At 38.1% G+C, this 27,894-nt stretch overlaps 1 protein-coding gene across 4 annotated transcripts in view; it reads right to left on the bottom strand.

Annotated features, from left to right (window-relative positions):
• RCSD1 (RCSD domain containing 1) overlaps positions 1 to 27,894 on the bottom strand; it is an 89,715-nt gene that overhangs the window by 11,461 nt on the left and 50,360 nt on the right. For 2 of the 4 annotated variants that reach the window (XM_074266513.1, XM_074266512.1), the window contains exons 2-4: positions 8,025 to 8,132; positions 6,686 to 6,775; positions 2,016 to 2,087 (exon numbers count right to left, since the gene is read on the bottom strand). In XM_074266513.1, the coding sequence (XP_074122614.1) occupies positions 2,016 to 2,087; positions 6,686 to 6,775; positions 8,025 to 8,132 (270 nt within the window). The remainder of the gene's footprint in view (positions 1 to 2,015; positions 2,088 to 6,685; positions 6,776 to 8,024; positions 8,133 to 27,894) is intronic. The other 2 variants (XM_074266515.1, XM_074266514.1) reach the window with 1 other exon arrangement.

The following is a 27,894-nucleotide window of genomic DNA, read 5'->3' as shown; positions in this document are numbered from 1 at the left end:
TTGGAATTATAAGCATAGCAGCTCTCAGAACTGTTCCTGGACAGACAAACCACAAACCATCACCTTCATTGAAACCTTTTTACAGCTGAGAACTGATTAAAATCAAGATCAAAGACAACCTTGAAGATGAAAAGAAATAATTAAAAGGAAGAAAAATGTAACAAAAGAGCGCCTGGAAACCTGAAGGCTGTGTGAGAGAGATTGAGGGGGCTCATTGCTGCTCTGAAGTAAGTCCTAATCTTGTACCTATAGTCTTGGGGGGATTATTCTGAGTATTTCAGATCTTTTCTTTTTTTTTTCTTTTTTTTTAAACATCAGCTCCTCTGCTAATGTGGCAGAGAAGTCCCTTAGACTAACTACATTCTCCCATGTATTTTAATTTTCTGAACACTCTTTCACTTTTTTTTTTTTTTGATCAAGATGGTGATTTTACTAAAACCGAGAATTCTTCAAATTCTCTCTACTAGAGGATACAGACTCACAACTGCTCTGCAGTTAGTTTATCTCTTCAGAGATTTGTTTAGAATACTGAATACTGTTTAGAATACTGAAAAGGTTAAGGGTCACACAACCCATATGGCACACAGGGAGGGCTCTAACCTAATCCTTCTGACTTTCCAATCTATTGCGCCATTCTGTCCCCTTTAATATCATACCAATTAAACTATCACAGTGTTTGTACACTTGATTTATTTTATTTAAAATACTTACAATGTTATAAAACCAACATCACATAGCACTTTAAAATATCCAGAAAAATTTCTTTCACTCTTCTGAGATAACAATAGAAATATTATTATCCCTATTTCAAAAATTAGCAGGTGAGAATTAAGTTTCAGAGAAGTGGCAGGATTTGCTCACGTGCACATAGGCTAATAGTCATAGTATTGAGATTAGAAGCAGATTTACTCCAATATTTCTTCCATTAACACCTCAATTCACTATCTATGGAATTGTGTGTTTTTATCATTCCACAGTGAGTTTTGACTTTGTTTTTGCTTGCTTCCCTCAAAAAAATTAGAAGAAATAGTACAAAATAACAATCTAACATGGATATGGATATATGCTGGAGCAAGTCTGCTAGCTTCCTCCCTATCACTCTTCCTTCTCTCTAGTCTCTTTGTCTCTGTCTGTCTGACTCTCTGTGTGTCTCTGTCTTTCTCTGTGTCTCTCTTTTTTCTCTCTGCCTCTCTCTATGTCTTTCTTTCTCTATCTTTTTGTCTCTATCTTTCTTTGTCTCTGTTTTTCTTTCTTTGTCACTTTCTGTCTCTCCCCTTTTCTTTTTATGTCTGTCTCTCTCTTCTATGCCTCCATGTCTGTCCCTCCTTAATAATAATTCATATTTCTATAGTGCTTTAAGATTTTCACAAAGTGCTTTCCTCAAGTGCAGGCTATTGTGAGTGCAATCATCAGAGGTCATTCAGAAGTTTAGCATCCCTTCATAGAGCTCTCTCTCATCTAATTAATCAAGTGTTAATCACCTTTAACATAGGCTGAAGAAACTCTCTTCCCCTGGGGAAATAATTTGGTCAACAACTAGTTAATAGTTATCAGAGCAATAACCAAGGTGATGGTAGGGGTTGCTCCAGGGCTTAGGAATTTAGGGAGGGATACTGACAGTATTTTCAGTTCTTTATCAGTGTAGGGTATAGCACCAGATTAGTAATGACTAGTTAAAATATCAGAAGGTAAAAAAACATCTCCTTACTCCCCAGGCATTCTGAGGTTGTATCTCACAGTGAGTTTTTCATGAGCTCAATCCACCCTGCTAATGACCCTCTCTCTCCTCAGGGCATGAACCTCTCTAATAGCCTCCTTTTGGGGTCCATCCTACTCAATAGAACCAAATTGTGCTGCTTGCCCTGGCACAAAATTTCTAGTTCTGGTGGTTGCATAGTTATCTCAGGCAAAATATACTTTAACAGGAATTGAAACAAAGCAGGAATATCAGCACTCCAAGAATAAAAAGCAATTCTTTGGGTGATAATAGGGTAGGAAATGCACACTTCACTTACCTGTAGTTTCTCAATCAAAGGGGAGTTTTTCACCTTGATTTTGGGAGGATGACATGCATTCGGTGATGGTTTCTATAAATCAAATAGACCAAAAGGGCACTGTAAGAATGGGGACAGGGAGAATTGCTTTGGAGGGAACCCACAAGCCAGAAATAATAAGAAAAGTGGTCTTGTTTTCATTGCTTTGTTTCAGAAGACTTTAACCCTCAAGCAGACATGAGTTCAGTCATCTTTTCTTTATTTTTAAAAATTTTATTAATTTATTTTAAAAATAGTAATAGTTTTTTTTTCAGAATACATGTAAAAATAGTTTTCAACATTTCATCCTTGCAAAACCTTATGTTCCAAATCTTTCTCCCTCCCTCCCAGACAGCAAGTAATCCAATATAGGTTAAATATGTTCAATTCTTCTAAAATTATTTCTACATTTATCATCCTGCACAAGAAAAAAGTAAGTAAACAACAACAGCAAAAAAGTGAGAACACTGTATTGTGCTCTGCCTTCAGTCCCTATAGTGATCTCTCTGGGTGCAGATGGTTTTCTCTATCATAAGTCTATTGGAATTGATCTGAATCACCTCATTGTTGAAAAGAACCAAGTCCATCACGATTGATCATCACATAATCTTGTTGTTGAGTTATCTTATTTTTAGTGAGACTATATGAGTCTGAAAAATAGAGAAGGATCTTCCAACAGAGAAGACAGTTCTACCTGGAGGAGAACCAAGTCTGTATCTTTGTCCTTATTTTTATTAAAAGTGGATTAACTAGACCAAAGCTTATTAAACTGTAGGTTGTGACCCTATATGGGGTCATATAACTGAAAATGAGTCAGGAAATTATGATTTATAATCAGTAAATATTTAATTTGTATATCTATTTTGCATACCTATATCCCTGGGGCCACACAAAAATTTCTTGGGTGAAAAGGGATCGTCAATGAAAAAAAAAAATTTAAGAAGCCCTGAACTAGACTATAACTAAGAAGGGCAAAGTCAAGTCTCTACAGATACATTACTGAACCTCATTCTTAACATATCACATTTTGGGGAAATATATTTATAACACCTTGGTGAAGTCAGCCAATGACATTCTTTAGACAATTCCTCAATCTAAAACTTTGTGTGTGAGAGTGTGTGTATCTTTGATCCCCGTTTCACAAACGAGGGTACTAGGGTTCAGCTACAACACTAGTAAGTCCCAGATCTAGAATAGGATCTAAAAAGTATCCAACTGGCCTACAAATCCACATCTCTTAACTCCAAATACAGAGAGAGATCTTTCTACCATGCTTTGTAGCCTGTTTGTTGAGTAATAATGGCTATCTATTCAAGTCAACAAGGACTTATTAAACACTTACAAAATGCCAAGCATTGTGCCAAGTGATGAAAATATTAAAAATGAAAAAAGAAGACCTATTTTCCTTCTTTCAATATTGTTTTAATTTCCATCTCTTTAGATCCTGTATGGTTTTCAATACTTATTTAGAAGGCACTGAAAGCCTACTTATGGAATAAGTGGGGAGAAGTAATTGAAAATGATGCATCCCTTATTCTATTTCCCACTTTTGGTCTTTAGTACTTTAGTGGCAATGTGATAATCGCTGCTCTGTAAGGAAAGGACCAAGAAAGCATCTCATGGGGACAACACACACACACACACACACACACACACACAGAAACACCGTCAAATAGAATTAAATTGAAAAGGAGCTAAAACTGAAAATAAGCAGGAACCATAGTGTCCAGAAGCTGGCAGTAGATGGCAGCATTTTCTTTCACAAATTTTTCAATGTAGAGTATATGCTATAAGACTTTGCCAGTGGTGAACAGAGGACAAGGGGGAAATTGCTTGACAAGAGCATTTTGTACTGTTCTTCGGGAAGGTGAAACCTGAGAAGGCTTAGGAGAGCTTGGCTGTTCCGTGTGGCTCACGAAGGAACAGATACAACCACATCAACATGACTGACTTCTTTCCTATTTTCTTCCCTTCCCTTCCTTTTTCTTTCCTCCCTCCCTCTTCCTCTCCCTTTCCTTCTTTCCTCCCTCCCTCCTTCCTTTCCTTCCTTCCTTCTTTCTTTCTTCCCTCCTTCCTTCCTTCTTTCTTTCCTCCCTCCTTCTCTCCCTCTCTCTCTCCCTTCTTCTCTTCCTTCCTTCTTTCCTCCCTCCCTCCCTTCTTTCCTTCCTTCCTTTCTTCCTGCCTTCCTGCTTTCCTACCTTCCTAAATACAGAGTTCACCAAGGGGAATAATATAAAATGTATTCTGTTGAAAAAGATTCCCTTCCTTAACAAATAACTTGTATTTCTATGCAAGAGTTTCATCCCTGCTTCACTGAGACTTTGAATATTCCATTAATAATCACTGGAAACTGGAACCAATATTCAAACTCGGGGCAGTTATGTGGCATAGAGAATAGAGTGCCAGGGCCTGGAGTCAGGAATATCTGAGTTAAAATCCCAACTCAGACACTTACTAGCTATTTGATCCTAAGCAAATCATTTAACCTCTATTTACTTTGGTTTTGTCCTCTGTATAATGGTGATAAGAGCATGTGAGGATCAAATGAAATAATACTTATAAAGGGCTTAGCACAATGCCTAGCACATAGTAAAAACTATATAATGTTAGTGATGATAATGATGATGATTTCCTTCATCCCTTTCTAGGCTCTATTATTTTCTCTCCAGACTATCTTCATCAAGATTGTTCATCCTGGAAGCTCACTTTGTCCCTTTGGTCCCTTGATCTGATGGGTTGGGTTGTTCTCAATCTCTCCATTTTAAGGAAAATCCCCAGGCTAACCATGTCTTCAATCCTCTCCAAGTTTTACTCCTTACTATACAGACTTTTTCTCTGTTGCCCCTCTCAGAATACTTCTCCATACCTGTTCCCCTTTTGATGTTTCAATTCCTTCTATCTTCCCCCATTAGAATGTAAGGACCTATCTTTGTTTTTGCTTGTATTTGTATTTCTAACATTTTGTACAGTTCCTGACACATAGTAAATGCTTAATAAATGCTTGCTGACTTGAGCAAGCCACTGAAATGGTGCAATCTTATTTTATTGCAAAGATACTCTTAGCAGACTTTTTTTTTTAATCTTATCTATGCTGTTAGTTTTGTAGAATACTTTTTTTTGGAGGGGGAGGGGTCATGCCTACGATATCATTAGTGAAGAGAGTTTCCAGTGAGGAAACTCATAGTGCCAATGAGGAACAATTATTTAGCTAGCTTTAGTTATGGAGAGCTGCCTGGGGACATAAGAAGTCAATGACTTGCCTAAATTTTCTTGCACCTAGATTAAGCTGTTGTTTTTTTGCTGTTGTTTGTCCTTCATTTTCCAAGAAGACCGTGATATCTGGGAAGTGATGCTATGACATGCAAGGGAATTAATTGGATTGAAGTGAGGGAGGGCTGTGTAAAATCACCTGCCTCATTTTCTTTGTCAGAGTCATCTGAATCCAATGGCAAGTGAAGCAATGGATATAGTGCCACGCTTGCAGTCACAAGGATCTGAGTTCAAATGTGACCTCAGACACTTACTAGCTGTGTGACTCTGGGCAAGTCATTTAACCCTGTTTGCCTTGGTTTCCCCCGATAAAATAAGCTGAAGAAGGAATTGGTAAACCACTTCAATATCTTTTCCCCCAAATGGGAATCTGAAGAGTCAAACATGATTGGAAGAAATGAACAAGGCACATAGTTAGAGACAGAAACAGAATTTTCACATGGTAGTCCAGTAAAAGTTGGTTGATCCCAATCAAAGGTTCAGGCTGAGTGGTGGAAGTATGATCCTATAGAATTGAAGTCCTGTGTTGATTTTACTTGCTTGGGGCATTTCTGTCATGTAAATGACTTAGGGCTTTGGAACACCACCGAGGAGATCTAAGTCTGTGTCTCCCTGGATATGGTAGAATCATTCCTATTAACTACAACTCAATAAATAACAACAGGTAAGCGTATAAGCAGTGAATGCTATTATTGGATCTCTTTATGATATCAGAGCCTGTATTATGTTGGTAGCCAGTTATTTATAGACTGGGCATTATTCCAGCTACTCAAAATCATGGCCAGTCTTTTTTAAAAAGGTACAAGCAGAGCCTTTGCATTTCTATTATTATGATTATAACCTTTGACACCAATTTACTCCCTTCTATTAATATAGTGCTTTTCCTTAACTGTTCTTTACAGTTAAGACTGAAAGTTTTTCCTAGTGCTATTCAAGTTGTAAAAATGGAGATGAAACCAGCTGTCATCTCTTAAATGTAATGCACCCTGGCTAGGACCATTCAGTTTCCATATTATGTAGCCCCAGTGTTATAAAATACATTTAAACAGAATAGTTTGTGATACAGGTCCCTGTTCTTTACCTTCTCTACCCCCATTAGGCCATCATCTTCAAAATTCTTTAAAACGATGCATAAAAAGTATGGGAGGAAAAAGGAAGTGACTCAGGAGAAGTTCTGGAGGAAAAAAGATTCCTTTTTTATGAATTATCTTTTATATTATGTATGCGTTACATTGATGTTTCTCGACTAAAGACCAGGCCCCCTTGATGTATTCTGGTCTCCTATATATTACTTTACACAGAAGTAGTCCCAGGCCCATGGACCTGGGCAGAACAACCTTCCACTTCTGGAGTGACTTTCAAATACCATCAGCTTTACTTACCTCCTCACCATTCTGGCTCATCTCTATCTTGGGGGGGAACAGGGAAAGGGAACAAGGTGGTTTCCTTCTTGTTGGTTTATTGGCTGGTGGCTGGAGAGGGGGTGGACAGACACACAAGAGAGAAAAAGGGAGAGAGAGAGAGCTAGTTAAGCAACAAAGAGTTAGAGGAAGGAAATGAAACCCATCCCAAAGGGTGTCCAAGAATATCTTCAGTTAATGCTGGATTCTACTTGAGGAAAGATGGGAGAGAGGCAGAGGATCAGGCATTCCTGGGAGTTCCCAGGATTTATCTCTCTATATAAATTCCTATTTAACCATTTGTCCATTTTAAACTTTCAATCTCATCTGTCATTTTTCTACTGATATAGTTCCCTCTTTTTCCTCCACTACAGATTCATCTACTTTTAAAACAGCTCAATATAATACAGAAATTGACCCCCTTCTAAAGGGTGGCTGGCTTGCGTCATTGTCATCTCTATCATCCTTATAACACTTCTATCAGGGCTAGAAATTATTCATCCAAGTTTCCACATAGAAATGCAAGAGCAACGACAACTTGATAGGTCTCGTGTCACCCCTGCTATCTCTTAGGTTCCATGCCCCTGTTTTCCATCCCTTCAATGATCCCCCACATTATAGGGTTCAGTGGATCTGCCATTCCTTTCATCTCTGCACAACATCATGGCCTAGTGTAAATTAAACATAAATTGTTTCAGGGTTGGAGTATCCTAGCCCCAAAACTCAACCCTAGAAGACTGAATCTCCTGTTCAAAACCACTAGTCTCTCCCTGCATCTGTCTGAGATAATTTCCTTCTTGGAGCTTCACTGACTCCCTAACTTCCAACGAAGTCGCCTCTTTTTGGCCTTTTGCTCATCACTAAATTCCCAGTGCATCAACAGCTGTCTCCCTCACACTTCCTGCTCAGCCTGCATTGCATGATTACCAGCCCAAGATTTCCTAGACAGAAGGCCCTTCTAGAGAGAACAAGGGGGAGATTTTGGTTAGTACTATGTAAATATGAATTGGTATTAAGGATGAGAATAAAGATAGAGATGAGCCTGCCTTAGAATGAATCCAATTTTCCATTCCCCCAGTAGACATATGTGATTCATAGTCTGCACAATGTTTTCTATTTTTCTTCTCCAGTGGGGTCATTAGGATCACACACCATACACAGCAACCACAGTCTTTGGATGAAATTCCTTCCTGGGCTCTCTTCTCATTTCAGAGATTTCCTTGTTTCCTCTTCACCTTTTCTCCTACCTAGACCATACTGGCCCTGACTTTTCCTTCTCCCATCAAAAATGTCATATTTCTGAATTTCTGAATTCACTTACCTCTTTAGCTGAGACAGCCGCTGCCTGCTCTCTGAATCGGCCTGCCAGCTGCGCCACAGATGGAGATGCCGAGTTGTCAACACCGGCATTATTGTCTGCCGGCCTTTCCTACAAAATTAAAGAGAAATGAAAGCTTAATCAAGTGTGCCCAATAGGATCAGGACTGGAGGAAGTATGGATGATGAAGTGTAAACCATGGTCTCTGCCCTCAGGATGCTTGTACTTTGTGGGAGTGATTAATGATAAATTTTGTTAGCATCTTGCAAAATGTTTTCGGGTAATCTATGTGATGTACTGACTCCCTGTTAGTACCTGAAGATTTATCCTGAACTCTATTTTTACAAAAGAAGTGCACCAAAATGGATTCAAAGCTAAAAGCAATGGAGAAATAAATGTGAGTAATTAACTATTAACTATAGTATATACATGACAATATAAACTGATAGGACAGGTGCTCAGAAATGGTCACTAAACTTAAGTCTAACAATTCTGCAAAGAATATAGGAATTAAGCTTAAAAATGGGGAAGGGGAAAGAGAGAACCAAAATGTCCATGTTTTCTTTTTTAGTGCAGAGGTCCCGCTACTAGACAAATACTACAAAGACAGGGGGAAAAGTCTTAGATATTAATCAGCAAATAATCAATAAATATTTCTTAAGTGCCTATTAAGTACCAGACATTGTACTAAGCACTGGAGATACAAAAGGAGGTAAGACAGTCTCTGCCTTTAAGGAGCTTACAAAATATTCATAGAAGCACTTTTTGTAGTAGCAAAGAACTGGTACAAGATGGATATCCATTGAGTATATGTGTGGGAATATAATGGAATATTGTTGCACTAATTTAAATGATGATTATGAAGAATTCAGAGAAGCATCTGAACTGATGAAAAAGTTAAGCAAAATCAAGAAAACAACATATAAAAAGATTATAATTGCATAACAGAAAATATAAGATAAAATTTTAAAAATAAAACAAATATAATCTTTTAAAAAGAAGAAATGGTCATCAATGACATTCCTGATTTTAAAAAGTACAGAATGAGAATGGCAAACAGAATCCATTTAGATAATTCTCAGGTTAGTTTTTGAGAGAGAGTGGTTCACTAATATTGTTCACTTTCCAGTGGATAGCTTTATTTGGAATCAGACAGACCTGGGATCAAATCCTGCTTCAGATACTGACTAGCATTGTGACCCCAGATAAATCATTTAACTTTTCAGAACTTCAGTTTCCTCTTCTGTAAAATGGCGGTAGTAATTATACTTATTTGTGATTATCAAATAAGGTAATATATGTTATATGCTTTGCAATCCTTAAATCCCTCTGAAAGAGCATGTTATGAGTATTGTTCCTAAAATCAGGATATGATCCTTTTACAACCAACCTCTCTTTGATCTATGGGCTGTAACTCCAAACGGCTTTTCTTCTCTGTGTATCTGACACAGAACCTTCTCTCTGTCTCTGTCTCTGTTTCTGTCTCTCTCCTCACTGTCTGTCTTTGTCTCCTTCTCTCTCAGAGGATGCAATAGACATCAGGAATGGTAAATATGAAATAGAGTAGGAAAACATAGAAAGGGGTTTTAATAATTAATGATGGAAAGGGCAAGTTCTTTAGTTAAACTTGCCATTCACTAGGAGAAAGGAAGCACCCAATGAAGTTGGGGCATGTCCTTAGCTGGCAGGCTAAATCCTGAAAGGGGCTTAGTATCCTAAAAGAGTTAATTGGCTGTAAGGAGGAGAAGTAGGAACTGAGAGGAGAGACATCTCAAGGCACAGGGGAGAGGTAAGAGAAAGATACCACGAGGCAGAGTATAATGACAGACTGACCCAAAGGAAAGTAGTGGCCATGAGGTGGGCCATGAGTAAATTTATGGGAGGAATTTAACCTCAGGGACATGACTGGAATTTCTGAGATGAGGCTGTTCAAGCCTCCTATAGAGGGTGGGTCTCAGAGGTTTGACATAACTTGGATTTCTGACTGGATGACCTCCCCAGAGAGTGGGATCATGGGGATAAACTGATCTCTATCAGCGCCTTCTCCCTGCTTTCCTCAGGGATCAATTGTTCAGTTTCTCTCTGCCCAACACGCCATTTGGAATCTCATCAGATCATTGCCATCATACCATTAAATCCCTTAGTGGTCATCAGCAAATTGCTTAACCTTTCTAAGTCTCAGATTTCTCTTCTGTAAAATGAAGAGGCTGGAGCACAAGACCTGTAAGGGATGATCAATATAAGCCAGTATGGATGGGTTCATTAAGAACAGGTTATTGATCTTTGGGGTCATTTAATGATCCCAAGTAATGCAGTGAATTTTGAATCAGGAAGACCTGAATTCAAATCTAGCCTTCGACACTTCCTCGCTATGTGACCCTGAGCACTTAACCTTTATTGCTTTAGCTTTTTCATCTATAAGATGGGTGATAATAATAACATCTGCCATCTAGAGTTTTTGTGAGAATAAATTGAGTTAGTATTTTTGAAGTGTTTTGTAAACTTTCAAGTGACATGAATATTAAGATACTGGAATTATTATTATCTCATATGTGTAAGAGAGCCAGAATTTGAACTCAGATTTTCTGATTCCAGGACTTATTCCACTTTATCAAATTGCCTCCCATGTCTCTTAAATGACCACTCCTGAAATAGCGGCTATGATGATGATGGGTATGAGCTTTGCACATTAGAGATTTTATATTCACAATTTCCTTATAAACAAGATGGAAAGGGTTAAACTCAATGATAATACAGTTAAGTGAGTTTGAAACTGGAGGAATAACTGGGCCAAAATAGAGTATTAATTAATGACTAATGTCAACCCTTCTAATCTGAAATTATAAGATTCATGTATCTAGTTAATCTGTAGGACTTGGTTGACATTTTAAATAATACATCTATCTGTAAACATTTCTTGTAACCAGTAGAGTTAATCATTCTCTATCTTTTAGAACACTCTTCTTTACTGAGAAAATGATGCCCTGGTAAGATCCATTAGTTGTTGTTGTTGTTGTTGTCGTTTTGTTTTTTTCCTTCTAGTCACACATTCCCCCCGAATTCAACTTAATTAAATTTTTTATTTATTTGACATCACTTGCATAATTCATATTCTGAAATCCTGACAAGAGATACAGCCTAGAAAAAGCCATAGTCCAACCTTCCAGGAATTTAAGATTTCATTGGGGAGATATCTATCTTAAAACTGTTAGAGAATTGCATGGAGCAATACATGATTATTGTATTGCCTTGTTGTCCCAACTCTTCTGACCCCATTTAGGGTTTTCTTGGCAGAGATACTAAAGTAGTTTACTATTTCCTTCTCCAGCCCATGTTATTGATGAGGAAACTGAGGCAAACAGGGTGAAGTGCCTTACCCAAGTAAGTTTTTGAAGCCAGATTTGAACTTAGGGAAATGAGTTTTCCTAATTTAAGGCCCAATATCCTATTCAATCCACCACCTAGATGCCTTAACATGATTAAGGACCAAAATGTATAATTCAAACAACAGGTATGATAGGATGCCAAATGAGGGAAATAACTTCCTTAATTCTTCTCTCTGTCACTTCATAGCTATTCCTCTCCCTCATCACATCTTTAAATATTGCTCCACTAATAAACTTTTTTCTGGCCTACAAGATGCCTCACCTATGTCTTCTCTCCCTAAAGAAGGCAGTAAATTTTCCCTTTTCCAAAAGGCCAAATGGCTACTTGCCAAACATGCTGAAACAGGAATTATTTTGTCAAGTTCAAGTCAGACTGAATGGCCATGGAGATTCCTTTTCACTCTGAAATTCTGGGATTCTGGTATTTGAATCAAAACTCAAAAACCAAAAACTGTCTTTCACAATAGAACTATAAACTAGCAACTCTCATCCCTTATAATAATCCAGTGAAATAGGTAGTACAGATGGTACTAGTCCTGTTTTATAAATATGATTATGGAGATTCAGGAAGATGAAATGATTTCTAAGTAGACATGACTAGTAGACATAAGAGCAGGAATTTCAACCAAATTTTCCAAGTTCAGTATCCTTCTCATTACAAGACAAAGTAGGAATATATCTAATATTCATAGAGCTGGAAGAGGTCATTTTAGAGATCTTGTTCAGGTTGTCAAGCCAAGGATATTTCCAACCCCTATTAGTGCAGCTGCCTCTCAGGCTGAACACAACACCTGTTTAAATATCCTTGTATACCAAATTAGGAAATCCAGAGATTAGTATCTTATCCTCTCAGAACAACAAGGAGAATTGATGGAGAGGGTATGCTTAGTTGAGCTTCCCCCTGGCTCAGACATTGGACAGATCAGTCTGTTCATCTCTCTCTGACTCCTTGCTTGTCTACCAGATCTGCTAGCCTATTATTATTATTACTTACATAGTGCTGGCAATGCATTTACCTCTGTCTCAAAGGCGCCCATCATTAACTGCTTGGAGAGACTCATTCAGCTAAAAATATATTCTGTAAGAGAATCCAAAGCTCCTTCCCAGCTTCCCTTTCTTTGAAGCTGACGTTGGCAGGTGGCTAGCTGGGAAGGAGAGAGAGAACCATGGGACCTGGAGGAGTGACTTTAGCTACAAAGACAGGACATGAGGATGGCAGACTAGAGGAAGAGAGCTCCAGGTACCAGAGATCATAGACCTTAAGAGTTGGAAAGAATGTCAGTGAGCACCCAGTTCAACTCCTCATTTCACAGAAATGGTAAGAATTTCAGAGAAGTAAAATGAGCTAAATAACTTACATGATAAATTATTATGTGGCAGAGAAATGAATCACAGACTCCCAGAATTTCAGAGCTAGAAGAGACCTCTTTGCTATTTAGTCAATTAGTCATGCCCTATTCTTTGTGATCCTATTTGGGGTTCCCTTGGCAAAGATACTGGAATGATTTGCCATTACCTTTTGAGGCAACTTATTCTACTTTTGCACAGCTTCTATCATTGAGAAGTTGTTGAGTTTCCTTTTTTCTCCTGACAATAAGCCCAAGTTTGCCTCTTTGCTTGTTGCACCCATTACTTTACAAGGAAGACCTCCACTATCTCCCTTGTTCAGTTAAGTTGTTTAACATCAAAAGTAGAATTTTGAGGAATGACTTATAGAACAACATACTAGAACTAGAAGGGGCCTTAGAAATAATCTAGTTCGTCCTAGAACTTGCCTCAGGGCCTGGATCCTCCTTATCCTGGCATATTCCATGGCCTTCCCCACCTGGAACATCCCTCTGTTAACACTTGCCCATTGGTCATTTTTTTCTTATTGCTCATTTGCTCCCCATTTAAACTTTTGATAGTTATCTGATTGGATCATTACCAATCACTTTCCTCATTTCTATTTGTATTAATATCTCAGATCTTGCACCCTACCTTGATTTTGATTCATGGGTCATGGTATTCAAGGGATGTTTGATCTTGCCCATCCTTTTTCCTTGGACAGGTCTCCTGCTCTCAGCTTTGTTTGAAGAGTCGTGTTTCTTTGTTCTTTCCTAGCCATGTTCCTATTTTTATATCTTTGTATGTTTATAGGCTTCAAAGCTTTGATTTTCCTTGTCTAGCTCATCCTATTGCTACTCCCATCATCTCAGTCATGACAACTAGCTTGAAATCTCCCCTTGCCTCCTTCTTGTCTCAGCCTGCATGTGTGAAAACTAAAGAAAATGGCATCCAAAACGTACTTTTTTTGTTTTCATAGTGCTTTCTTCTGAAAACCTTGGAGTCCTTGTGTCTGGACTGAGCAGAACCTGCCAGAAACCCCTGCCATAGAGCTTCAGTAAGTGTTAGATGGCGTGGTCTTTCTAAATACTAGCATCTTTGTCCTTGAGCTGGAGTCTGATTCTTACCACACGGCCCTGGCTCCAGCTCTTTTCTCCCCACCCTTTGTCTTGGCTCTAGGCCTGGGCTTCTGGTACAGTCTCCAGGCCAGAGTAGTGCATAAGGTCTCTCAGGTTGCAGCTGAGAGTGGAGCCTTGGAGAAGGAACATTAACAAATAGTACTCAACTAAGAAATGATGGATGAGTGTTCTAGGACAGGAAAAAAGCCCTATTCCATCCCATATAACCACTTATAGAGACCAGATCTTGAGAGTATAATGGTTTGCTCCCTTTTGCTTCCCAATCAATAACTTACTGTAATAAGCCTGGGAGAAAACTTCAGTGGCCATCTGCTTTTAGATGCTTTTAGAAAGACCACCATTTAAATCAGCATCCTAGGTCATCGGTGTCTAGAGCCTCATGGCTCTAAAATTCTATTACCACTGGTGGGGAAATTCTTCCACATAGCTAATCTAAATTAACAGAGTCATAGGGTTGTAGATTTAGAACTAGAAGGTACCTTAGATATCATATAGATGATGAATTTGAAAAAGTTCCTCTTGTAATGGATTATGTTTTTCCTCTTATTCTTCTATAGCAGATTACAAGATTTAACTTTCACAAGATTCTCCCCCAAACTTTACTTCAGATATCATATTCAATCTACCACCCCTTTCTATTAATGGGTAGGAACAAACACCTTGTCCTTCAGCATTGCTGGACAGTTGGAGTAGAGAAAGGGAGAAGGAAGGATGGAGGAAAGAATTACAAGAGGAACACAGGAAACAGGTGGGACTCATGAGAACACTTTAAAATAGTTCACAGAGTCAGAAAAGCTCCCAAATCTCCATGCAAATTTTCATTGGCCACCTTTAAGGGGTCTGAAAATGACTAATTCTTGCCCTTTTATGTCTTCTTTCCTTTGTCTTAAGAAAAACTCAGTAAAGAACCCAGTTCACACTAAAGAGACCTCTAGAAAACATTACCTTCAAGTGCAGACTTCTTTCCTATAAGCACTCCCTACAACTTGTCCAGTTTACCAGGCAGTGTTGTTTTTTCTTTGTGGCTCTTCAGATTGCAACTGTCTAAGCAGAGAGAGACTTATCTTGTTCAGTGAGTGATCTTAAAGTATGGTTCATGATTCCTAGTCAGAGTTCAAAGCTCTTTCAAAGTGGCCCACAGAATACAGAGAGGCTTGGAGAGATTTACATCAACTGATGCTGAGTGAAATGAGCAGAACCAGGAGATCGCTGTACACTTCAATGCTGTATGAAGAGGTATTCTGATGGAAGTGGAAGTCTTCAACATAAAGAAGATCCAATTCACTTCCAGTTGATCAATGATGGACAGAAACAACTACACCCAGAGAGGGAACACTGGGAAGTGAATGTAAACTGTTAGCCCTACTGTCTATCTACCCAGGTTACTTATACCTTCAGAATCTAATACTTAATGTGCAACAAGAAAATGGGATTTACACACATATATTGTATCTAGGTTATATTGTAACACATGTAAAATGTATGGGATTGCCTGTCATCTAGGGGAGGGAGTAGAAGGAGGGAGGGGATAATTTGGAAAAATGAATACAAGGGATAATGTTATAAAAAAAATTACTCATGAATATATACTGTCAAAAAAATTTATAGATAAAATAGAATTGTAAAAAAAACAAAAAAACAAAAAAAACAAAAAAAAAAAAAACTTTCTCTGCACCAGAGAACTCATTCAGGAATAAAACCTCACAAATGCAAAAAAAAAAAAAAAAAAAAAAAAAAAAAAAATGGCCCAAGGCTTGTCCAAAATATTAAGGGGGTAAATTCTAGTGTCTACAGGAGGTTCAGATAGGTGCAGATGTCCCTAAAGGGCAGAAATGGAAAAACGGGAGAAGATAATGTGAAAAATTTTATTTTTTAATAGTATTTTATCTTTTCAAATACATGTAAATATAGCTTTTAACATTCACCTTTGCAAAATTTTGTGTTTCAATTTTTTCTACCTCTCTCCTTTCTCTCCTCCCTTAGATAATCTGATATAGGTTAAATGTGTAGTTCTTCTAAACATATTTCCATATTCATCAACAAATCAGATCAAAGGGGAAAAACCCATGAAAGAAAAAAAAAGTATACAACAAGAAGAACAAAAAGATAAAAATTCTATGCTTTGATCCACATTCAGGCTTCATAATTTCTCTCTCTGGATGTGGATGGCTCTTTCCATCACAAGTCTATTGGAATTTCCTTAAATCACCTCATTGCTGAAAAGAGCCAAGTGCATGTGAAGAATTTTAAAAGCCAAACCAAAGCATTATTATTTTAGTCTAGAAATTATAGGGAGGCGTTGGAGTTGATTGTGTAAAGAGCTGGGGGAGGGGGCAGGATGTAACATGGTGATTTTGGGTTAAAGGAAAATCACTTTGGCAGCTCTGTGGAGGATGAAGTAGATGAGGAGACACATGACTCATGGAGTTGGGAGATCATGGTAGTAGTCCTTGTGAGAATTACAGGGTGACTAGGTGAGTGGAGAAGGAGTGAATGTGTGAGAGCTATTGTGGAAGTAGAAACAGTAAGATGTGACAACTGCTTGGATAAAAGGGATCAAGAAGAGGAGGGAATCCAGGATGATGACAGTGAGATTGGAAAAATGGTCCCCATTACAGAAATAGAAATATAAGGAAAAACTTCATAGGATCATCAATTTGAGAGTTGGAAAGGATATTAGTGATCATTTCATCCAGCCACCTCATTTTACAGATAAGGAAACTGAGGTCCAGAGGGATTATGACCGGCCCAAAGTAAAATGGAAAGTCTAATATTTGAACCCAGTTCCTCTGACTCCAAATACAATACTTTCCCCATTGGACTACTTCCTAACATTTAGTTTTATTCCTTTTAAAAACCATTTTCTTCCTTCTTTCCTTCCTTCCTTCCTTCCTTCCTTCTTTCCTTCCTTCCTTCCTTCCTTCCTTCCTTCTTTCCTTCCTTCCTTCCTTCCTTCCTTCCTTCCTTCCTTCCTTCCTTCCTTCCTTCCTTCCTTCCTTCCTTCCTTCCTTCCTTCCTTCCTTCCTTCCTTCCTTCCTTCCTTCCTTCCTTCCTTCCTTCATCTTTCCTCCCTCCCTCCCTATTCTTTCTCTCTCACATATCTAAATTTAAGTACACAGCAGTCACTGTTCTCACAGTCTCTTTCTCACTTCTAACTAGAATCTAAACCCTTTCCCTACTCTCACCCATCTTGTTTCTTTATTTTTCCAGTAGTTGGGGTGGGGGTGGGGGGCGGAAGGGAAGAATCAAGTATTCAGGTATCAGCAAGATCAATAGGGGCTGTTCCAAGGTATTTTTCCCCTTACTGGAAATTCAGAGTAAGTAACTATATGATAAGGGCTGCTAGGTGATGCCATAGTGCATTGACTGTTGGCCCTGCAGTTATAAAAACTCTTCTTCCTATGTTCAATTCTGGCCTCAGACACTTATTTGCTCAGTGAGCTGCTTTCAAATAAACAATAGATTTAGTAAAGTATGTCCTTTGTCTCTGTGGTTATGGTCTGGATCTTTTTTTTTTTCATTTCCTTCTATAACTGTACCCAAGAGCTACCTGGCAACACCCTTGTGAAATGCATTTTAAGAGCAAAAGAGGAAGTGGGGCCTACAGGCCTGCAGAAGAAGCCTGAATCTAAACTCAAATCTTTAGATGTATTTGAAAGAAGGTAGGTGGCCCAGTGTTCAGGGCCTTGAAGTCAGAAAGACTGAGCTAAAACCCAGTCTTGAATACTTACTAGTTATGTGACTTTAGGCAATCATTTACTCTTTGTTACAGGGGTGCTTTGAGAATTAAAAGAACTAATATTTGTACAATACTTTGAACACTGCCTGGCACATAGTAGGTGCTATATAAATGCTCCCTATTATTATTACAGATATGTCTTAGACAAAGAGGCAGAGCCAACAGGGAATTACTGAGGAATCAATCAACCATTTTATGGACTTGTAAGCTTTTTGCTTTCTTCCTGTCTCTTTTTTCTTTCCTTTGTCCCATTTTTTGATCATTTCCATAGCTGGCTAATGACTCCATCAGAGGGTATGCAGGGGAAAAGAGATGATCAAATTCAAAAAAAATTTTTCTCACTTAATAGTATTTTATTTTTTTCTATTTGCATGTAAAGATAGTTTTCAATATTCATTAAGATTTTGAGTTTCAAATTTTTTTCTCCCTCCCACACAAAATGATAAAGGTTATACATATATAATCATCAAATTCAAGTTTTGAGACTTATAAGTTGCTCAAGTTTGAAAAAAGTAAAAAAGGTTTTTGAGGGGGAGGCTGGGAGGGTGACAGCCTGATAGAGTGAGAAGAAATGCTGTATTTAAAGTGAAAAGATCTGGGTTTGAATGGTGAACTGGACCTGTGTTGAAATACACAGTGGCTGCTGGAAATCCAACCCAGAACAGATCTCTTCTTGTGAGAAGATGATACAAGGAGACAGAGGTGGTTGATGTTCTCTGATCTCTCTCCTCTTCCTTCTACCTCCAATTTATCTCACTCCCAGTCTGCAACACATGTGTCAGCAAAGGCTGCCCTGCAACTCCTTCAGATGCTATGATCCACAGCTATGGCTCTTGGAGAATTGACCTGTCCCTTAACAGGCCTGGAGCCTAGAAGCCCTGTTCAAATGTGGCCTCAGGCCATTAGTAAATATGTGATTCTGGGCAAGTCATTTAACCCTTTTTGCCTCAGTTTCCTCATCTGTAAAATGAGTTGGAAAAAATGGCAAACCACTAGTGTATCTGCCAAGAAAACACCAAATCACAACTAAAACAACCGAATAAGAAGTTCTCCAATTATTAGCAGTTTGACCACATAAAATCTCTTCAATATAGAAATCCAGTGATTCTGTCAGGTTTAAATATTTAGGAGCTGTGTTATCATGGGCAAATCACTTAATCAATTTGACTTTATTTTCCTCATCTGAAAAGGAGGACAATAACATTTGTACTACCTACTTTATAAAAGTATTGTAAAGAAAGCACTGAAAGTACCATACAATGTGAATTATTGTTACTGATGATGGAAATATAGGCTATTTATATTATTTATTTATATTTCATTCACCTGAACCAATGAAGTAAATCAATGACCCTCAAGGTAAATTCAAAAACTTTATTCTCCTTTCTCTGTTCTTCTTAGCTGTTTCCTCCCTCTCATTCTTCACCTATTAATTGAATAATAAACATCCTTCTGTACACTTGGGTAGTATGAATTTAAAGATACTAATCCCTAGTTGTCATACATCTTGCCCTTAGGGGACCTTATGGTAAAAAGCAATGTCATGAGCTTTCTTAGGTGACCTTGGACAAGAAAAATTACTTCTCTGGGCTTCCTTTTCCTCTTCTGTAAAATGAGGAAATTGAACTAGATGATATCTAATTTCCCTTCTAATTCTTAATCTATGACCTTAAGATCTGCCTCTGTAATATGACTGCTATTTGACTACGAGACTGTGTGTGTGTTTGTATGTGAGGCTAAATTGGTGACATTTGTCCTTCAGGCCACAGGAAGCCAGATCACAGCATTCTAAGATTAGAACAAGAAGGCCAGGGGCTGAGGCCATCCCCACTGCCAGCTGCAGTTGCTCAGGTTACATGCAACGGGAGAATCCATTTTTTGGGTTACCCTCCTCCCTTTCAGTAATGACGGTACAATCCTTGGCAAGCCTCTGGTTCTGATGAGGGGACTCCAAACAAGGCACCCCTAGAATCTTCCATACTCATTAATTTGAACTTCATCTGACCAATATTTATCAACCACTCCCAAAATACAAAGTACATGCTTGGCACTGGGGGCAATAAGAGGAAACATAAGACTCTGGGCAGAAAGACTCCCTTAGCATGAATTCTATGTTTGTGCCAGTAAAAAAATCTGTCAGCTGCCTTATTTCCAGTATGTGTATGTCCCCTCCTCTAGTAAATGAAAACTGCAGCCCCTGAAACTTTGAACCAATTTATGTATTTGAGCTTCTAAAGGATTTGGGAGGAACTTTTCATTTTCATCTTGAGAGACTTATTTATCTAATGAATTGCACTTGAGTTTTTAATTTATCACATGTTAAATCTGGCAGTGGGTATATCACCATAAATCAATCTAATGGGACATTAAGATTTTGGTATCAACTTAGACTAGTAAAGGTACTCTAGACAGAGCATTGATATCAAACATGAGGAGAGCATGTGGCCTATAACACTTTTATGCTGGACAAAATCCAAATTAAAGGGTGATGGAAAATATTCTATAAATTATATAAAAATACAATATGATATAGATAATGTTATTTTGTAGTTTTTTATGCTGATGAGGCCCCAGGGATATGTTATTTTTCTTTGACAATACTGATTTAGATGATGAAACTACTTTCTATTACTCAATTCTTTAGCAATTCTGGGGAGACCAAATCTATAGAGAACTTATTATGGAAGAACAACATATAAGCTACTTTTTCAAGAGTTTTTCTTTATCAGAATTGACAACCAATTGAAAACAATCATAACAATTGAAAACCAATAATGTAAGTTTGAAGTAGAGAAAGCTTATAATGAACATAATTAAAGAAACTATCCCCACACACAATTTATTTCATAGGTAAAAGATTGATTCTGTAGGAGGTCCTATGATTCCCTCCCACCCCCGTTCCACTAATTCTCCCAAAATGAAATTGAAGGGAGTAGCTGGGTGGTACAATGGATAGAGCACCAGCCCTGAAGTCAGGAGGACCTGAATTCAAATATGATCTCAGACACTTAGCACTTCCTAGCTGTGTGACCCTGGGCAAGTTATTTAATCCCAATTGCTCCAGCCAAAAAAACAGAAAGAAAGAAATTGAAGAGTTAAATTACTGACAATGCTAATTTGGTACCTTATAATTTTTAAAATTAAAATTATCATGCATTTATTTCTTTTCTCTCCCATCTCCATATCTTACTGGAAAAAGAAAAACAAAAACCCTGTAACAAACATGTATAGTCAAGTAAAAAAATTCCCATATTGGCCATGTCAAAGAATGTGTCTCATTCTGCAAATTTAGTCCATTAGCACTCTGTCAAGATGGAGCACCTTATAAATTGAAATGCAGCCTTGCTAGTAAAGCTGTGAATGTATAGCATTGGCCATTAATCCTCAAAACTATATCAATGTCCAGCTTATTACTTGGCTTGCCTCAGGTTCAGGCAAGTTATAATGCCTTGTTATGCGTCAATAAAACAGAAATATGCACCTTTAAAAAATGTCTCTTTGTCCAGAAGGAACTCACAACCTAACTGGAGCCTCAAGACATATGATGTGTGACTAAGAAGTGAGGAGAACGTTCTGTAAACAATCCATTACTTTATTGCCTCAAGTTGTACTAACAACTGACATTTATATAGTGGAAGGGACTGTAGTCAAGACATTATGAAAGACAAGACAAGAAGTGGCTAGAATTACAAAGCACTTCTCTCATCACAATCCAAGGAGGAGGACCCACAATTTACAAATGAGGAAAATGAGGTTCAAAAATATTAGATGAATTGCACTAAAGCAGAATTCCAGCTCAAGTTTTCTAACCCCAAATCCCTTTGTCTTTCCACTTTTCCAGCTATACACAGCCATTACATTGTGAAATCCTCAAAGAAGAGGGGCTGTCTTTTGCCTTTCTTTATTTATATCCCTAGTACTTAAGACAGTGCCTAGCACACAGTAGGTACTTAATAAATGCTTATAGGTAGATTGGTTGACTAAATGCCAAGATAAGGCAAAGTGTAGCTATAATGTATTAGACTGTAAGCTTTATGAAGTCAGAGACCTCTTTGTGCAAAAGGTACAAGGCATTAAGTAGGCCTTAATGTTTGTTGAATTGAATATAAGATTAAGGATCAAAGAAGAGTAGGAAACTATTATGAGCTAAAGTGATAAAAGTAGTCTTGTTGCCTGTCTTGAACTAGGCTTTCAAGGATAGGAAAAATTTGGATAGAAGCAAAAATTTCCACATAGAAATGAGCAAGCCAGTTTGGAGGGCAATAAGGTTGCTGGTTCAGCAGATTTGTACCTGAGAGTAGAGGAAAATAAATGGTTGCCTTCCCCAGCCTCTCTTAATTCCCTTGCCTTTCCTTTTGTTCACTATTTCCTATTTATCCTGTATCTTGCTTTTTATATATTTATCTGCATATTATCTCCCCCTTTAGATTATAAGCAAGTCTTTTGCCTTTTTTTGTATAACTAGAATTTAGCATAGTGCCTTGCATATCATAGGCACTTAATAAATGCTTCTACATTGATTGGTTGGTTGATGGCGGTGATCCAGATTATGGGGAGCCTTGAAAATCACTAAAAAAAAAAAACCCATGTATTAAATATCTACTTTGCGCCAAGCACTATCTAAGTGCTGTTATCCTGTAGGAAGTACTTAGCCACAGAATATTGAAGTATATTTACACCTTATGACCACCACACTTTAGGAATTTTTTTTGACATTCTGACATTTTGACAATTTTTGACATTGCCATAATTCAAAATAATCACATCCATCTTACAAATGAATAAATTGAAGTATTTCAGAAGTTGTAATTTTCTGGAACCGAGGATATAACTGGCTTCTCCATGACTAGAATTCTCTGAGGAGTCCAGATTCTCAGACCCATCCCCTTCCCCAATTAAACTTTGTTCCCTTGGCTGTTATGCCCTGAATAAAATTATTATAGTCCCTCCCCCTGCTTTTTCCTTGCCATTAGGACTGGGAGAATTGAGTCAGAAAAGAAGCCTTGAGATACCATTAAATCATAAAACTCCAGGTGCCTTATATCAATCCTAGCTGGGATAATTCACCCTCTGAGTATTGCCCCTCCTCTCCCTGGCTCCTGCCCTCCACCTTCTTATCTTGACTTTTATCCTGTCAGGTAAGTTAGGATCCTTTCCTGGAATTATGGCTTGTACTCCCACCTAGTGTCCTCGCCCCTCTTATCTGCCTTTGTTTCCCCTAAATGCAGGTCATTCTGTTTGCAAACCGTAATTAGCTATAAAAGTTCCCTGCTTCAGTTACTCAGGGTCGAATGATTTTTGAACATGAGTTCTATTGGATCAGCTAGCCTAAACTTTCCACAATTAAAAGATTAAAACCAATCTCTGTCTTGCCTCAGTTTCTCTGGCCTCTTAAAAACAGCAGGGATTTGGGATTTCTGGTATGCAAAGCATTCAGCTGAGCAGTGATCCTGGTGAGAAAAATAGGGTTCTAGATAGGCTTAAACTAGAAAACTAGTTATTTTTCCCCTGGAGAAAGGGTGCTAAACATTGCTCAGTCTTTAGTCTGTTTTATTAACAGTAATTTGACTATCGATATTCTTAAATGAAAGCTCTTAATTCAGAGACAAATTAGAAGAAGGGATTAGCATTGATATTGGCATTCTAGTCATAAAGGAAACCAGAAAACAAAGGAAAGTTTGTTTACACATTCTCTTGGAGAGGCAAAGGAATTAGCAAAATTAGTTTCATCTGGTACCTAAAAGTTTTCAATTTCTTGGGATGGATACTTGGTCACCTATTTTTGGAGAGCTCAAAAAAAGAAATAAAAAAATCATCGTCAAGTTATTAGTTATAGAGCAAGAAGGAGGGAAAAGTCCCTGAGGAAATCAGTAAAACCTTGCAAATCAAATCTTTGATAATCAGTGATAATATAAAAATGGTCATGGGAGAGATTATGAAAAGGATATTGGATGTTAAAATTCAGGTTTTAAAAAATCAGAGTCCCCAAATTTATAGATATAGGATATAATTGGCTTCTCCAGTTTTTTCAAAAAGTGAGTTGGAAGGTGCTAACGGACATGAAAAATGCAGAAAAAAATCATATTAACATTGAATTGGTTATTTTTATATGGCTTGGACACTTAAAAAAGTTGTATATTCTGATTTAAGGCCTCCAAAATACTCAGGGTTCAAACTTATGTAAAGTTTTGTGTTTTTTTTTTTGTTTTGTTTTCTGAGGCTGGGGTTAAGGGACTTGCCCAGGGTCACACAGTTAGGAAGTGTTAAGTGTCTGAGACCAAATTTGAATTCAGGGCCTTCTGAATTCAGGGCTGGTGCTCTATCCACTGCGCCACCTAGCTGCCCCCCTTATGTAAAGTTTTTAAGACAAAGAGATGATGGGACACTTATAGAAGATTGCCCTATAAAGTAAGGTCAACTTAAAAGATCACTATCTTAAAAAAAGGTCACTATAAAACATCACCTATAAAGTAAGGTCAATAGAATATTCTGGATGACCGAAATCAGACTATTTCCTGAGTTGGCTAATTAATTAGGAATGAAGAATGAGGGGCAAGGACCTGGGAAACTTAAGTCTAACTGTGTCACAGAAAATAACAAAATGAGAAGGATTCAATGCCCAATTTCTGGGTCAGTTGGGTCTTCACATACATGGGATATGGGCCCATACCAGTCAAATAAATTTTCACTCATTTTCATTCAGAAAAATGGAAAAAATTATATTTCATGATGAGTCTCCCTCCACCTCCATAAAAAAGATAAGGAAAATATCAAATAATAGATTTTAAGCTGAAAGGTACATCTCCGGTTCTTCTATTTCTCTAACCATTCCTTAGTCCCCTTTGCTAGATTTTTATACAGGTCATACCAGTTGACTGTGAGTTCTATATTTTCTTCACTTCTACTGGATCTTGATCCTCAAGCATATATGTACACTACTAAATGTGGCTTTGTGCTCTCTGGTTCTGTAAGTTTATGCCCACTTACCCTCATAGACTGTATATATTGGTGGCAAGGGGTGTTTTAGATTTATGAGCAGAATGCTATGCTCTAAGTGTTTTAATTTTGCTTTTTTTTTTTTTTTTTTTTTTGCTGAGGCAATTGGGGTTAAGTGACTTGCCCAGGCTCACACAGCAGGGAAGTGTTAAGTGTCTGAGACAGATTTGAATTCAGGTCCTCCTGACTTTGGAGCTAGTGCTCTATTTACTGCATCAACTAGATGCCCCTTTTACTTAGTAAATATTCTTAAGAATTTTTGGTGTCATTTGACTGCTTTATTAAATGGAAAATACACCATAAGGGTTCAGGAGCTAAAGTGTACTGTATCTTCCCTCCCCTCCCACCAAGATTATTCCCATAGATCCTGAAAGTGAGTTGTAGAGTGTGGCCGACCCTTTGCAAATTCCCAGCCTATTAGTTATGGCTGGGACTTGGGAGAACAAACCAACCCAGAGAGAGAATAGGATTGGGCATTGTGCCTGCCAAGCTAGCCCCGGAAGACAGCCCCCAACTTTCTCTGTGCCAAGAATTTTTCTAGTCCAGAATAAACATTCCCATATCCATCAACTGATCCTTCAATGGCACAAGCTCCAATCTATTAAGCATACTATTTATCTTCTTGGATGTATTTGAGTTTGTCAACTTGAGTTCTTCCTAAAAGAACCGACCACCATATTCCAGATGTGATCTCTCATTTTCCTTTCCATCCCTTCCTGTTCCACCAGCTGGATTGAACTTCTTCCCTTAAAGGGTGTATAGGTTTTATAGAGCATGGCAGCTTGATTATTGGATGGGAGTAGGGGAGAGTAAAGAGGAGGGAGGGAAGTAAAGGGACAGTAAGAAGCATAGAGTAGGTACACTTGAATTTCATCCTACAGGGACCAGATCTCAAGAAGAATGCTGTATTTCCTCTACCTAACTTCTTCTACTTAGAAGACTAAGACTGCCCTCAGCTCCTGGCTTTCTCACTAGGAGCGACTCATGCAGCTAATAGAATGATCCCTCCTCATATTTGTCCCAAAGGATTTGGGGTTACTTTTTTCAAAAGATCTACTGCAATGTTAAGGTGTCAGCCTTTATAGGCATTAGGAGTCAAGAGTTACAGAGATTGGAAATCAGCATTTTCGGGCATTAGCTTGTTGCAGCAGGCAGCAAGGGAGATAGCTTTGGGATGCTCTTTCCAAGCAAGCACTGTAGAAAACAGCTAGGCTTTCTCCTTCTTTGTTACTATTTGGGACTCTTTTTATAGTTGCCAATTTGAACATGAACTACAGAAAGGGGATGGGAATATGGAAAATCTGTGGGATCTTTTTTCTCCTGGCGAGTTATTATCCTTTTTGCCTTACTGACGCAGCCAGCAGACAGAAGAAAGATATTAACCTCATATCTTAATATTGTGTGAATCTATGCATTCGAGTCCTATGAATCACCCAAAAGGTGACTGGTCAGTCAATCTAATTTAGGTCAGTACAGTTTTAGACTAAAGCCATGGGGATTGCTACTCAAGGCAGGCCATTTTTGTACTGGGGTCATTCTGGGAAGTCGTGGAAAGCAGACTACAATAAGGATGCCTTTTTGGAGAGGATGCTTATTAGTTTAAGCTGACAGAAGAGAAAACTTTTTTTCTTTCTTTTTTTTTTTTTAAAATGCAGAGGAGAGGGAATTCCTCTCCAGCCAACTCATATAAACTGAGTGTAAGCCCTTTAAATACACTGGCCTTTTTGAGGAAATGGTCTTCAATTGGTTCTAATAATGTCTTGTGTGGTTTTTGGAGCCACTCCAGAGTCCTCAGGGAGCAGTTTGATCAAATATGGGGATTCTAAGCAGAGTAATTCTCTTGATTGAACTGGGATGAACAGTGCCCAGTACATTATTATCCTGGGGGAATGGGAAGGATTTCCCTATAAATTTTGTTCTATTCTGCCAAGTCCGAAAGGGAGGAATCAGGAAGTGAGTGGTTCTGGGAAAAAAGAGCTGGGAACTTTGGGTTTTAATCAACTAAAACAAACACTTATTAAGTGTCTGCTTTGTACAACATTCTGTGTTAAGTGTTGGGGGCACAAAGATAAAACAAGACAGACTGCCTTCCAAGAATTTATAAACTGATATCTCAATCTGGATGTGCCTCAGAGAACTCAAATTCAGCTGGCCCAAAACTGAACTCATGATCTTTTGACCAAAATCTTTCCTACTTCCTAACTGCCTTATTATTGTCATGGACAGCACCCCCCTCCTAATCACCCAAGATCACAATCTTGTCATCCTCAACTCATGGCTTACTTACTTACTTAGTTCGAATATCCAATCTGTTAAGGTGTTTTCTTTTTACTTTACATCTCTCATATAGCTTCTTTTCTTTCTGTTCTTCTCTATTCAAATGGCTGTCAACTAGGTACAGTTCCTCACCATCACCCATGCAATTATTGCTGGTTGGTTTCTTTGCTTCAACTCTCTCCTCACTCCAATTCATAGTCCACTCATCTGCCAAAGTTCTTTTCCTTAAGCCAATTTCTGACCATGGCATGTGACCATTTATCCCCATTCCATTCTCCCCTTCTCCCAATAAACTTCAGTGATCTCTGTTGCCACTGGCATCAAATCTAAAATTCTCTGGCTTCTAAGTTCTTCACAACCTGGCTCCATAATCCTCTTCTACTTCCCTCCCTTTCACATTCTTGACTATTTAGCCACACTGCCCTTCCTCACATTGGACCCTCCATATCCTGATCTGGTGTCTTTCACTTGCTGTTGCCCATCCCTGGAATGTTCTCCCTCCTTACCCCTGCCCTCTGGCTTCTCTGGTTTCCTTCAAGATTTTGATTAAATTCTGCCTTCCCTCTGAGACTTCAGTTTACACTGTATATATTCACTGTAGACTCTATTTCCACTGTTTTTTTGGGTAATGATATGTTTTTGCCTTTTTCTGTGTCCCTAGAGTTTAGCATAATTCCTGGCATGGTGCTTAAAAATGCTTCCAAACTAAATGGATAAGGTAATAGATAACATAAATACACAAATGACTAAATCGCAAATTATAATGGATAAATAGTATATTTAAAGCAGGTCTGCATAATGAATAGAGTGTTTGAGATAGTGTTAGGAAGAACTGTGTTCAAATTCCGTATCAGACAGTTACTAGTTCTGTGATCCAGTTTCTGTTTCTTTATCTGTAAAATGGGATGTAAAATATGTGGCATTTCCTTTAGAGGGTTGCTGTGAAGCTTGAATGGGATTAGTATATAAGTCAATTAAAAAATCTTACAGGTCTATAAAGATGTTAGTTA

This window comes from Sminthopsis crassicaudata, chromosome 4 (genome assembly GCF_048593235.1).
Source record: "Sminthopsis crassicaudata isolate SCR6 chromosome 4, ASM4859323v1, whole genome shotgun sequence".
Classification (NCBI taxonomy): Eukaryota; Metazoa; Chordata; class Mammalia; order Dasyuromorphia; family Dasyuridae; genus Sminthopsis; species Sminthopsis crassicaudata.
This window is presented reverse-complemented; position numbering and strand designations above follow the sequence as displayed.